The sequence below is a fragment of the Myotis brandtii genome, unplaced genomic scaffold (genome assembly GCF_000412655.1).
Source record: "Myotis brandtii unplaced genomic scaffold, ASM41265v1 scaffold590, whole genome shotgun sequence".
In the NCBI taxonomy this organism is placed as follows: domain Eukaryota; kingdom Metazoa; phylum Chordata; class Mammalia; order Chiroptera; family Vespertilionidae; genus Myotis; species Myotis brandtii.
Genome location: NW_005370224.1, coordinates 730194 through 744526, shown reverse-complemented (window position 1 = coordinate 744526; position 14333 = coordinate 730194). Strand labels below are relative to the sequence as shown.

At 41.3% G+C, this 14333-nt stretch overlaps 1 protein-coding gene across 3 annotated transcripts in view; it reads left to right on the top strand.

Annotated features, from left to right (window-relative positions):
• PIK3C3 (phosphatidylinositol 3-kinase, catalytic subunit type 3) overlaps positions 1–11166 on the top strand; it is an 84969-nt gene extending 73803 nt beyond the window's left edge. For all 3 annotated transcript variants that reach the window (XM_014550295.1, XM_005879335.2, XM_014550296.1), the window contains 4 exons: positions 5385–5553; positions 8012–8102; positions 8559–8684; positions 10805–11166. In XM_014550295.1, the coding sequence (XP_014405781.1) occupies positions 5385–5553; positions 8012–8102; positions 8559–8684; positions 10805–10819 (401 nt within the window). In that variant the 3' untranslated portion in view covers positions 10820–11166. The remainder of the gene's footprint in view (positions 1–5384; positions 5554–8011; positions 8103–8558; positions 8685–10804) is intronic.
• The last annotated feature ends 3167 nt before the right edge of the window (positions 11167–14333 follow it).

Genomic DNA, 14333 nt, shown 5'->3' with positions numbered 1-14333 from the left:
GTGCTTTTCCGAATTAATGAGAGAAAACATTGATTCTCCTGCTGCCCACGAAGGTGGAAAGTGAAGTGGGGAGACATGTGGGGAATGAGCAAGGTTCCCTGTCTGGGGGTTCCAAATCTGCTGTTGGTTTTTTTCACCACTGACTAGAGATATACAGGGTGTCCCCCCAAAATGTATACACACTTTGAATACCTACTAATTCCAATGGTTTTAAGCATAAGAAAGGAACAACAATGGAGCTGTTATCTGTTAAAAGTGTGGGCACAAACAGGTAGTTGGACATTCCCTGAGGGGTCTCAGATTGGAGAGGGTGAAGGCCAGACTGAGGGGCCCCTTCCCCCCCCCCACTCCAGTGCACGAATTTCGTGCACCGGGCTACTAGTCTATATATAGAGTGGTAATATGCAAATTAGCCAGGCATCACAACCGGCTCAGGAGGATGCTGCATCATGACCGCTCAGGAGGAGCTGCGCGCGCAGATGGGCGGGAGGGGACTGCATGCCGCCCCCAGCCCCAGCAGACACACATCAGGGGTGGGGGCAGTGGCTAGAGCAAAGCAGCCCGAGTCCCGGGTGCCTGGCGGCAGCTGGAACAAAGCAACCCGGGTCCCAGGTGCCAGAGGGAAGCTGGTGCCGGCAGCCAGGGGAAGGAAGGCCTATTCTTGCACGAATCTTCATTCATTGGGCCTCTAGTAATAAATAATTCTTGAGGTTGGCTAGCTTTTATGGTTTAGTTTGCTTTACCATCAGGAAGTAGGAATGCTTTCCATTTTTTGACTATGTAGCTGATATTTGGAATCATAATCTATAGTAACATCATAATGCGAATTAGAGTGGAAGGCCAAACAGCAGGACAACTGTCTGGACAACCTTCCGGACGAAGCTGGGGCAGCCACCAGGGCTGCAAGGGCCAAGCCCCTTGCATGAATTTTGTGCATCAGGCCTCTAGTTTTAGAGATAAGGAAATAATTAACTTATTTCAAAAAATTCCTTTTTACCACTCTAAATTTCAAACATTTTAAAGTTACCGCCTTTAAATTCTCTTTTGAGTGGCTCTTAATTTTAGTAGCATAGGAAGTTATAGAAGAGAACAGTTTGCTCATTGATTTAATGTTATCCTTTCTGTGTTTTAAGGTAAAGCTTGATATTTAAAACTATACTATATTTGTCTTATTTTTTTTCCTCAAGACATAATACAGTTTATGATATTCAGAATCTTCTGATATGGAAAGAACTTAGTTACTATTCAAATAGTGGTGCCTCCTCAGCTGTTTGTATTTAAGTTAGTTTGGTAGATTAAGTATGCTGCAAAACCTAAAACTACAGACTTATTTTCTCAATGTGCTTGTTTATTTTCTGGGAAATGAGAGAAAGGGCTATAAACACTTTTATGTATTTAGTAAGCACTCAGTAAGTGCTTTTACAATGAATAAATGAACTAGGGGTTTTTTTGTGGTTGTTTTTAATGTCATTTTTATCCATTCTTAGGGTTTCCAGGAAAATCTGTTTCCTGTCTAAACTTTCATTATAAACTCTGGACATACTGTTATCTACCAATTTGATTGGTTTTTCTCAATACAAAACAGAGCCAGGCCCATAAGACCTTCACTTTTTAGCCATAAATTCTTTTTAAGTCTTTGATCATTACTTTAGTTATTTAAATAATGAGAAGGACTTATCTTCATGTGAATAGTTTTCTTTTTAGACATTATTTAAAATCTGATCTTTGAAAGTTTCTTGAATATTTAGTATCAAGAAGTCTTCTCGTATTTACTGAAATCTTATAAAGAAAATGTTAATGATTGCTTATGTTTTTTTTAATTAGATAGACAAAATGGAAATTTAAAAACTCTATTAAATATTATTAATTTCAGGAGTATACATTCTCTTTAATCCAAGATCTGCAAATGTCTTGAACTATAATTTTAGAAATAAGTTCTTGTCACTTATGCAAATAACAGGAAAATTTAATTAACTACTCTTACCACTTGTATATAGGAGATAATTACAGTCAACATTCAGTTTGTTTTATGTACACTTTACCTCCTCACTATTTAAGGTAATAGATTTGAATAATCTTCCTGAATTTCCTAATTAAACTTTTAATTTTTTGAAGTGCATTTTTTAAATCCTTACAAGTTTCCTTTACAGGTATTAACGTTAAAAGAGCCATTCATTCCCTTTGCTACTTAAGAGGTACATTTTCTTGAAGCATTAATAGCCTCTTTTCAAAATACATGACTCTGTGAACTTGCAAAGCATAATAATGGTTTCATTGTTAGATACTGAATCTTTTATGCCTTATAATTAAGCAGTAATCCTGTTCCTTGAGAGTTTTCTTGTAAGAAGAATAGAAATACACTCTTCATTTGAAAGCAGCGAGGCATAGTTGACATTGGAATTCCAATAATGCCTGTAATGAAATGAAGAAAAGTGGGACTGGGTTTGGGTTTCCTATTAAAAGCAGAGAGCACATTAAATAAACCATGTATGATGGCTGATAGCTTTTGATACTGGGATGTCGTGATTCATTAAGGGTGCAGTTTTGAATCAAAGCTTGGTCATATAGGTTATCTGCTCACGTGCTGAGTACCATTAAGAATTATACTCATAACAAAACAAAGCATCACTTACATAATTAAATAAAACCAAGGGAATTTTAGCTATACCTGTACGAATAAGGGTAGAATGGTGTTTGTCTAACAAGGCAGAAAATAAATGGTAACTCGAGAAAGAGAATAAAACACAAAATGAAGTGCTTAGCTTAGTTGGACAGAGGCTATATACAGGGTTTGCAGTTGTGGGTATATGAAATACAGAGTTTATTCTTGTATTATGATTTATTAATCATTGTATTATGTTCCATATGAACAACTATAAACCCACCTTTTCCCCACCCTGTATTTAGTTGAAGGCAGTAAAATCCTTAACAGAAGTTGATCATGGACTTTTCACCAAATTCTAGACAATTCAAAGATAGCCTATTCCCTTGAACCTTAAGAGATTAGGAGATGCCTCTGTTTTTATTTTGTTCATTAGGTTCAACATGTAGGTGAGGTCATATGGTATTTGTCTTTCTCTGACTGGCTTATTTCATGTAGCATCATAATCTCCAGGTCCATCCATGCTGTCACAAAATAAAAACAGAGGCATGGATACATGGAACAGACTCACAGCTGTCAGAGAGGAGGGAGGGAACTGGATGAAAGAAGGCAAAGGGATTAGCTAAAGAATGTATATGCATAACCCATAGACACAGACTGCAGAGTGGTGATGGCCAGAGGGAAGGAGGGGTGGGGCTAGGTGGAGGTGGGCAAAAGCGGGGAAACAGATGCCATAGAGCCAACAATAAAAGTAAAGTTAGAGATTAGGAGATGATGCTTTCCCAGGGAGTACTGCAATTACCAAATCTTATTCTAAAACTAGTTTTTTTCTTTTTGGAATCATGGACTTCATTTGGGAATTTGGTGAACTCAGGATTTTCCAAAAATTTGATTTCATTATGTTTAGAGACCTCTGGAGCCTATTTTAGAATTCTGAAATGTGTTTTTCAATCATGAGTAATACACAAAACTATTTTAAACAGAAATGAAACCCCCTGAGTTGACATATTGCATTTTATAATCTTAAATATGTACCACATAAAACCTGGTATTAACTTCTTGTACATGTTCTCTTCCATAACTAAAAAACAGATTTATGAATTAAATCATGTTACAAACTTGCAAAATTTAATCTAGCAACATTAATATGACAAAAGTAAATTGAAGTTGTCACTTGCAGTGTGACGATGGTGCGGATAATATAGTGGAAGTTTGAGTTCATAGTGTTGTTAATATATCCCATGTGAATATTCTTATACTGCTTTTCTCTACTTGAACCTACTTCATAACCTCCATTGTCAAGATGCTGCCATGTAATTTCAAGGTAGAACTAATCCTGCTTCTGTTAGTATCAGCCTGCAACAATGAAAGTTGCCTTGCTGTTGGATAATAACTCAATCACCAACACTGAAATAACACTAAAGTACTACTAGTAAGGTAGCATCCAGAGGATCCAGATTTGGCCTCTTTCGTTGTTATTTTTTAATCCTCACTCAAGGATATGTTTCTATTGATTTGAGGGAGAGAGAGAAATATCATGTGAGAGAGAAACATGTATGGGTTGCCTCACCGGGAATTGACCCAACAGCCTTTTAGTGTACAGGACAGTGCTTCATCCAACTGAGCTACCCGGCCATGGCGGCCTTTTTTGTTTTTATTATAGATCTTCATGGAAACGAAGGCAGGAAATTTTAAAACAAAACGACCCAGTATAAGAACTTTCAGATTTCTAGAAGAAAATTTCTCACATCAACAATGTTATTGAAAGTTGTCTAAGCTGTAAATGTGAAATTGAGATGACTTTGGTTAAATAAATGCAAAATAGCTACATTGACTCTCCATTATCCCAGGTTTTAGAACTATAACAAAAATAAATGAAACAAGGTTTTTTATTATAAGACTCTTAATGGTTCTTTAACAGTTTAGTGTGGAGAAGAAAGATAAGTAAATAAATAATTTTAATATACACTTAGCTGAAATGTTTGAAAACAAATAGTAGCATCCCTGCCTTATACAACTTCTTGTAAATCACAAGATGTTTATGAATTCTATGGTGAAGCATTCTCTAAAGCCAACCGGTGGCCCATGGACTACTGGTGATCCGTGAGGTCCGAAAGGTTGGCGACCCCTGCTCTAAAGTGAACGAACGATCCTATTCTTACATACCTGGTCTGTGAGTTTAGATGACTGCTCCAGGTTTGTCTTCATGGGCAGTGCAGCTGTATTCAGTTCTTGGCTGACATGAACACTGTGCTTGGTTTCTTAGTCTGCAGGTAACGAGTGACACAGATTAGTTGGAAATGTTTCAGAAGAAGCTAACAGTATAATGTGAAATATAAGGGATTTTTTTTTTGGCAGGGGATTGTGGCTTTGTCCTAGAAATACTTAAAAGAAATGGTCTTCTGCTATATGAAGGGTAGCTCACTTAAATGTTAGCATGAGAAACTTGCTACAAGATACTTATTTATACTAACATCTTAAAGAAGTTGTTCAGGCTTTGCTAACTGGATTATGGAGATCTAAAAGTAGGATTTAAATTTTTAATATTACTGTGGAATGATTTTAAGCATAATTTTAGCTGGATGAATGTGAGTTTAATGAACTAAGATATGCTCTGAAGGCTACTCCCAAGCCTGGGATTAGAGGGTCATCAATTTACTAGACTTTGTCATGAACTGATAGACTTTATGAAGAGAAACCACTTTACCAAATGTATGACATATCCACTTCCTAGTTCCTTAAGATAATTATGGAAACAAATGTGTTTCTTATCAACACCTAGGCAAACTCTTCCACATAGACTTTGGATATATCTTGGGTCGGGATCCGAAGCCTCTTCCCCCTCCAATGAAGCTGAATAAAGAGATGGTGGAAGGCATGGGGGGAACGCAGAGCGAGCAGTACCAGGAGTTCCGGAAGCAGTGCTACACGGCTTTCCTCCACCTGCGAAGGTAAGTGGGTTTGCTCGGCAGAGAGAATTTTGGTAAATTCATTTTATAGAGCAAGAAAAGTAGAGTTGGTCAAACATCTACTTCAGAAAGTTCCGTTTTCACTGTTTCCACTTGCCTCCTTCCTTTGCCTTCTCTAGTAAGGCTGCTAGTCTTACTTGTCTGTTGAAACTAATTTCATCAAGATATACAGGTGTATCTATTGCCATTTTTGCTCCTAGCATCTTTGGTATAGCTGACCATGTCTCTGTTTCTAAAAACCTTTCTTATATTTGGTGTAGCCCTCTCTCCTGTTTTCTTTGTTCCTTACTGGTCACTTCTTCTTTGCTGGTTCCTGTCCTCTTCTGTCTACCTCTACACAATGAATGTCTACAGTTTTCATTATCAGTCTATGGGTTCTGATCTTTTTTCCCTTAACTCTCTCCGTAAGCATTTAATCCAGACTTGTAACTTTAAATGGGATCCAAATGCTGATGACATCAAACTAATCCCATCAGCCCTGATAGCTCCTCTGAGATATACCTAACTGCCTACTTGATATCTTTGCTGAGAATTTAGGAGGCATCTCAAACTCAGTATGTCTAAAATGGAATTCTTGATTCCCTGCCCTAAATCCTGTTTTTCATTCATTATTATTTTGATGGGTAACCACTCATTCCCATTTCTTAGGCTAAATCCTCAGTGAGATTCAGTCCCTGTTCTCTCTCCCCACCTCCACTTGTGTGTCACCCACTCCATCCCCAGAATATAGCTCCATCACTTCCATATTGTTTCTCTTACCCTGGAGTCTGTGAAAGTTCCCCTGCCTCCATTGTTATTCCCCACAAGGTGGCCAATGTGAGCTTTCAGAAATGCAAATCTGAGTGTGCTGTTCCACTCTTTAAACTCAGTGGCTTCTCAGTGCATTTAAAATAAAATCATACTTCCTTAAGGTGACTCCCCACCCCTCAATCTCTGACCGTTTCCTGTTTTACTTTATTTTTTAAATCTTGTATCAGTCACCCAGGTATGACATTATTTTCTTAAACAGCTTATTGTATGAGCTCCCAACCTCTTCCAGAATGTGAGCTTCGTGAATGTAGGAGCCTTGATTGTTCAGTTCACCACTATGTCCTTAGTGTCTAGAGCAGTGCATAGAGTGAGTGTTCGGTAAATATTTGTTGGTTGAATGAATAAAATTATTTGAGTAGAAGTAAAGTGACATCTGTGATATGCTTTTTATCAGTTCTCACAAGAAACCAGTAACTTCAAGCTAAGTTAAAACTGTTTTGATATCATCTTACTTTTTTTTTTTTTCCCCAAAGAGAATCAGTGAGTGAGGGCCTAATTTGATGAGAGGATTATATCAAGGTAGAAATTTTCATTATAGTCCCTCTTGGCTTTCATGGGCAATATAAAATATTTATATTAGGTAATTTGAGGTTTATATGTATAGTCATTTTTGTCTTTAGTTCCATTATCATCACAGTTCAGCAGTAAATGGTTTTTATGTCACAGGTTGAGCTTTTTCATACTATGGATAGGCAGATGGCTGAAATGAGGATTCTGCACCTCCTGCATCCTGGCCTCCATGCCCTAGAGAGGACACAAAGTTGTCTTACTCACACCCACCTCCAAAGTCTAACCTGAACCTCCTTTCATCACTAGAGTGCTGAGGGGCCACTGAGAGCATGGCTGTTCCAGGAGGGGGTCTGGGCAGGAGGTGGATTGTGCTTCTGTGCACCCATGTACTCTGTCCCCCGGGCTCCACCTCTGGCTGAGCATGTGGAATAGTAGCACTTCTTCTCTTTGTTTGGAGTAAGGTGAAAGTTTGAGGATTGGTGAGGATAAACCTGTAGTTCCTGTTGGGGTCAGCATAATCCAAAGATGATGATATTTAAGTATCTTGCTCATTTTTAATACTGTAGAGTACTAGCTGTTTTCTCCTTCATTTAGCATTGCTTCTATTCAGCCCAGTCACTGGTTTCTAAAGTGGTGGTTCATGTCTCTGGAGGGTACTCCTGAATGGTTAGTGGGATGGCAGTGTTTCCCTTTCATGCATTTACCCCTGGCACTGAGGTGGTCTTAGAGTGGCAGGTCCTTGTCGTTATTTAGCAAAGGCAGATATTCATTGCTTAGCCAAATGATAATTAGGTATAAAAGGGATTCTCTTACACCCCATTAAAAAGAATGTACTCCCTGAAAACTGAAGAAAAAAAAGTGATTATTTGGTGATTACTCCAAAAGTTTGTTCCATAGTGTAGGACCTAGAAATGGTATTATATTAAGACCCCAGAGTAAGATATTTTTTCGAGGCTTGCTTTCATTGAGACAGCTGGTGAATAGTCTCACATTCCATTTTCCTTCGGGGTAACAGTAATTGTTATAGAGATGCAGGTACCACTATTTCTAGGAGTGTTTTTGATATGAGAAGAACTGCAAAATTCTAACGAATTGTTATTTTTTCCCCAATCACCCTTAGGTATTCTAATCTAATTTTGAACTTATTTTCCTTGATGGTGGATGCAAACATTCCAGATATTGCTCTTGAACCAGATAAAACTGTGAAAAAGGTAATTTCTATATATCCTCGAACATCACAGTCTACTTTTCATATATGAAAGATTTAACAACCCATTTCCCCTTGTTTTTTTGGCCCCAGTATAGCTTTTTTAACTTGAATTGTAAACTTTCTAAAGGGCACCAACAGTGTCAGAGATGAAATTTCTCTGGTTGTGGAAAAGAGTAATTGGCATCAAAAACCCTGAGTTCTGACATAACTGGTCCTTTCTTCCTCTCTTTCTAAAACCAATCAATCAATAAAAACATTTTTTAAAAGAGCATATAGCAAAAGCAGTAAACTTCCACACTCAAATGAGCAGTTTTCAGAACTCCTTGTAAGTCATGAATTATTTCTTTGACGTAGAAATAACTCATACTGCAGTGTAATGTCTACATCCGTTTAATTCTGTCTTTGAAATATGCCTGGTTCTCTTTGTTCAGAAGACTAACAGACTGTGGCCTTGTAGGTTCAGGATAAATTCCGCCTGGACCTGTCGGACGAGGAGGCGGTGCATTACATGCAGAGTCTGATTGACGAGAGTGTCCACGCCCTGTTTGCTGCAGTGGTGGAGCAGATTCACAAGTTTGCCCAGGTCAGTTCCCTGAGGGAAGTGTACTTCTCCCGCTTCTCCACCTGCTGCCCAGAGTCCGCATGGAGCCACACTCCTCATGCCAGCTCCTGACTCTTCTGGGATGTTTTGGGGGTGAAGCCTTTTTTGCTATTTCACCGGCCATCTGATGTGAACATGTTTCATGCACAGTCAACTCTCAAACATTCCACTTACATTTTCCTAGTGGATTGTCAACTTGGGTGTCTTCATCCTTTGTGATCAGTGATGATTATAAGCCCTTCTTGCAAATGACTTTGGGTTTAGTGGAGGCCATGCCAACTGAGACTTAACGCATGTTAAGTTTTGATGCATGGTGAAGTTTTAGGGAAGGATTTCGAGGCTGAGAAAAGCAATGCATACCACACACTGAAAAGGTGTATCTGTAGACTTGCTGTTAACAATATCTTTCATACAAATGTCTGATGAGGGAAAACCTTTCCACACTAGCTGATGATGATAAACCTCAGATTTAAAACCTGTTTAAATTATGGATTTCGTAATGATGATTAGGAAAATGGTTAGCAAACAGAAAAATTAGGCCTCTTTCCTCTCCACCCTCACATGCTTTTCCTTGTGAACTCCCTCCTGACTTCTTAACACAGTTACTAATACTTCTAATTTCCTAAGCTCAAAGTCAGTCTGCTTGGACTTCCCCCTCACCCAGTGTCCACTGTGTCATCAAAGCCTATTCAGGTCTTTAATCATTTCTTCAATTTTCCTTTTCTGTAATTTCTGAGATGAAAGAGAGAATCATTGATTGGCTGCCTCCTGCACACTCACCGCCCCGCCCCAAGGGGGGATTGAGCCCACAACCAGGGCATGTTTCCTGACCAGAAATTAAACCACGACCTCCTGGTTCATAGGTCGACCCCCCAACCACCGAGCCATGCTACAGAAGACTGTTTTTTAAAGGATTAGAATAAGCTAAGGGTTTGTTTCTTTCTGTAAAAAGCATGTGTTTATCTTTTTCTAAGCATCTTATAAATCTACTAGAGGCCCGGTGCACAAAAATTTGTGCACTGGTGGGGGGGGATCCCCTCAGCTCGGCCTGTGCCCTCTCGCAGTCTGGGACCCCTTGAGGGATGTCCACTTGCTGGCTTAGGTCCGTGCCCCGGGGGATCGGGCCTAAGCTGGCAGCCCTCGGGGGATGTCCACTTGCCAGCGGGGACCAGGCCTAAGCTGCAGTCAGACATCCTTAGCGCTGCTGAGGAGGCGGGAGAGGCTCCCACCATCACTGCTCTGCTGGCAGCCGTCAGCCTGGCTTGTGGCTGAGCAGAGCTCCCCCTGTGGGAGTGCACTGACCCCCCAAGGGGCAGCTCCTGCATTGAGCGTCTGCCCCCGGGTGGTCAATGTGTGTCATAGTGACCAGTCATTCCCAGTTATTCTGCTGTTAGGGTCGATTTGCATATTACCCTTTTATTATATGCCTGGTGCATGGGTGGGGGCTGGTTGGTTTGCCCTGAAGGGGGTCCCGGATCAGGATGGGGGTCCCGCTTGGGTGCCTGGCCAGCCTGGGAGAGGGCTGAGGGCTGTTTTCAGACTGGCCACACCCGCTTCAGGGTGGAGGTCCCTGCTGGGGTGCCTAGCCAGCCTGGGTGAGGGGCTGAGGGCCATTTTCAGGTTGGCCACACCCAGGCCAAGCCCCCCAGGGGGGACCCTCACCCCATGAGGGTGTGGCCAACCTGGGTGAGGGGCTGATGGCTGTTGGAAGGCTGGCCACAGCCCCTAGCCACCCAAGCTCCCAGTGGAGGCTGGCTGGAAGCAGGTATCTAGGATTTATTTATCTTCTATAATTGAAACTTTGTTGCCTTGAGCAGAGGCCACAGCCAGCCAGGGCAGGCGGAACTCTTGTCTTCCTCCATCACCCAGGCAGCCAAGCCTCCTGCTTGCTCCAGCTACGTGGCTGTTGGCCACCATCTTGGTTGGGTTAATTTGCATGTAGTCGCTCTGATTGGCTGGTGGGCGTGGCTTGGGGTGTAGCAAAATTACAGTCAATTTGCATGTTTCTCTTTTATTAGATTAGATAACTATTGTTTATTTTTCTTGTGAACATTGAAGCTAATTATGTTCTCTTTGTTTCTTGATGTTGTTGATTTTTATAGTACTGGAGAAAATGAAACTGGGTTTGGTCCCCCAAGAAGCAACCTGTGTATAATGAAGACTTCAGAGTAACAAGCAAGCAAGAATGTTTAATCTTCCAGATACCATATATCCTAAATGTTACATGGTGTCTGAATCCCTTGGACATCAGTGCTTAAGTATGTTCTTGAAGGGTTTTGTTTTAAAATATTGTATATATTTATTTTCAAATATACACATTATTAATAACCTAGGACGTGAGAAGCTAATTCTAGGCTCATGTACATATGAGAGTTTGGGAGAAATTTTATGCTCTGTAACTAGAGGCCCGGTGCATGACATTCGTGCACTGGATGGGGGTGTCCCTCAGCCCAGCCTGCGCCCTCTCACAGTCCGGGACCCCTTGCTTCTTACCGCCCACCTGCAGCCAGCAGAGGCGGGAGAGGCTTCCGCCACCACCGCTGCGCTCACCAGCCATGAGCCAGCTGAGCGGCACTCTCCCTGTGGGAGTGCTCTGACCACCAGGGGACAGCTCCTGCATTGAGTGTCTGCCCCCTTGTTGTCAGTACACATCACAGTGACCGGTCATTCTGCCTTTTGGTCAATTTGCGTATTAGCCTTTTATTATATAGGACTAGTGGCCCGGTGCATGAAATTCATGCACATTGAAAGGGAATTAATTAGAGGAAATATTTTAATATTGCTATTTGCCCTTTGTCTATAATAGAAGTGTCAGAGATGAAAGAAAATTAGTAAAATGTATATGAAAATAATATATAAATTTATTTATAAATAAACAGTAACAAAAACAAAGACATGATATAAAAACAACAAAAACAGGCCCAGTAGGAAGGGCCTCCCTCTGCTCTGTGATTGATCCCAGAGTCCTGGCAGGGTGGGCAGGGCCTCCCTCTGTGCAGCATGGATCACAGAGCCTGGGAAGGTTGGGTGGGGCCTCCCTCTGTGCTGGCTGCCATCAATCGCAGAGCCCCGGCAGGGTGAGCAGGGCCTCCCTCTATGGGGCATCGATCTGGGGTCCCTGTGATCCATCACCCTACAGAGGGAGGCCCAGGCCACCAGCCAGTGACACTGTGGCGGATGGGCGGGGCCTGCCAGCTATCTCCCCACAGAGGGAGGCCCTTCTCACCTGGCCTGGTCTCCGGCATTGATCCCTGCCCACAGGGAGGCCCTGCCCACCCTTCTGGGGCTCTGGGATCAATCGCAGAGCAGAGGGAGGCCCTTACCACCAGGCTGGGGCTCTGCCATTAATCGCTGCCCACAGGGAGGCCCTGCCTGCCCTGCCCACCTGGCCGGGGCTCTGTGATGGGCCCTCCCAGCCGTGGCGGTCTGCCTCGGCCCTCGCAGCTGACGCTTTGTCCGAAAGGACGTCCGGAAGACGTCTGGTCTATCTGGTCTAATTAGCATATTACCCTTTTATTAGTATAGATAGTAAAACACTATAGTCTTTGAGTTTGAAATATCCTTTTTTTTCGTTATCACATCAGGAGAGCAGTTATATGAATTTGGATTAATTGTCTCAGTTTAGAAGTTTTTTTGTTTTGTTTATATCTCCCTTCCCTTCTGTCTACAGTATTTGTTTTTGCCTAATTTACAATACTTAAAGATTTACATGTTATAGCTCATTCTTTTACAGTTCATTTTAAATAAGACATTCATTTTCTCTTATAAATACTGGTTTTGGGTTGTTGTTGTTTTTTAAACTATAGTTCCCAGTTCTCCTAGGTTGTAAATACTTAAAGTAGGATATGAAAATGTAGCCAAAAGGTAACCCGCAGCAGCCTTCAGGATGGAGCCCAAGGTATTTTTACATATACGTTTAAGCATAAACTGTCTTTCTGAAGTAAATCTTTTTTGAATCAGCTTAGTTTTTAAACGACTTTTGAAATAGCTCCCCTGGAACTGTTAATATATCTTCTCTGATTTTAACCAAGTGATTTTTTTGTCTTTTAAGACTAGAAGTTCCACTAATCCATCCAGCTTTTTTGCATCATGCAATTTTGAGAAAAAGGAATAAACAAAAACTGAGAAGAGCAATGCAATAATAATCCTTGCAAATTAACATGTTGCATAGTCTTGTGACTTTGTTTTGAAAGGAAAAGAATAGTTGATTCTCTCGGTGCTAAATAAATATTAAATGTCAAGTGACAGAGGAGATTAAGAAGGTTTACTTAAGTCACCGTTTCAGAGAATGCCATTAATTATAATGTTTATTTGTCCCTAAATTCTCATCTGTGAGTTTGTCTCTGGAGTGGAGTTACCACCTAGAAAGGAAGCATGTAATTAGGAGACATCCTAGAGGCACCTGGACTGTGATTTCTATAAAGTACACGTGCAGATTAGAAAATTGGAAAGATGCAAAGTCCTTGGCATAGCTTCATATGAGAGTTTATGCCCAAGCTAATAGGCAAGCTCCATCCTCTCCCTTGCCTTTCCTTGCTTTACATATTTAAATCATTTTTGTTGCCTACAAGCTTTTAACTATTCTTGTTTTAGTTCTATTTCTATTGGCATCTCCTCCAAAGTTTTCTCAAATCAACCCTGTTGAAAGTGACCTCTCCAACCTTCTGAATTCTTGTAATTCTTTAATTATAGCTTTTTAATTGGCACTTAGTAAAGTGGGGTGTTTTTGTTACATTTGCATCTCCTGTAGAGGAGATAAATGAGAGGACAGAGGAAAGAGGATATTGGGTAAAGGGATGAGTTTTTTTTTTTAACATACACAATAATAGAGCCATAAGATGATGGTGATGAGTCAAAAGAAGGAAGATTAATACTGCAAAGGGGTCTGTAACTAAAGGAATGAAACCTCCCAGGTGAGAAGGCATACCATCTCTGAGACAATCAGAATTTTGATGGGAAGATGAGTTCTGGATCACCATGCATCCACCTTCTCTCCTGTAGACCTCTCCCTTACTGCCTGGCTAATACCGTTTCTGATCCTTCCACCAGGGAGACAAGGAGGGAGGAGAGTAAGGGGCCTAGAAAGTCATTACCTGAAAAGCACTGCCCTGACATAGCTGTGATGTTCTGGTCCACTAAGTGTTTGAGGCTGTTTCTGGAGCGTGCATGCTTGGGTGGACTTCTAGAGGCTCCCATAGGGACTACCAGTGATCAGTGACTTTCTCTGGTCAGCGGCCTTGCCCTCAGTCTTCTCTTTGGCAGTTTGTTTCAAAAACACTTTGTTTGCTGGAACCCTCCATCCTCCCTGGCAGTTTTCTTAAGTGGAATTTTACGTAGTTCTAGCCCAGCTCTCTCTCCTGTGTTGGCTACCTCTAGTCCATGAAAAATTCTTAAGCATTTTTTTTTTTTGCCTCACCAAAGCAGTGACTCGTCTTACTCTTCCTCCAAAGTCATGCACTGACTACCTCTTGTCCTCCGAGTTTCCTAGCCTGGAGCGAGACACCAGTCACCCTGAGCACTCTCCTTATGCAAGGACCCAGAGAGGCTTTACTTGTCTCATCCCCTTAAAACTTAATTCCAGGCCTGGATTAGGAGAAGCCAGACCACAGGAGAAGCTGACTGAGAAACACA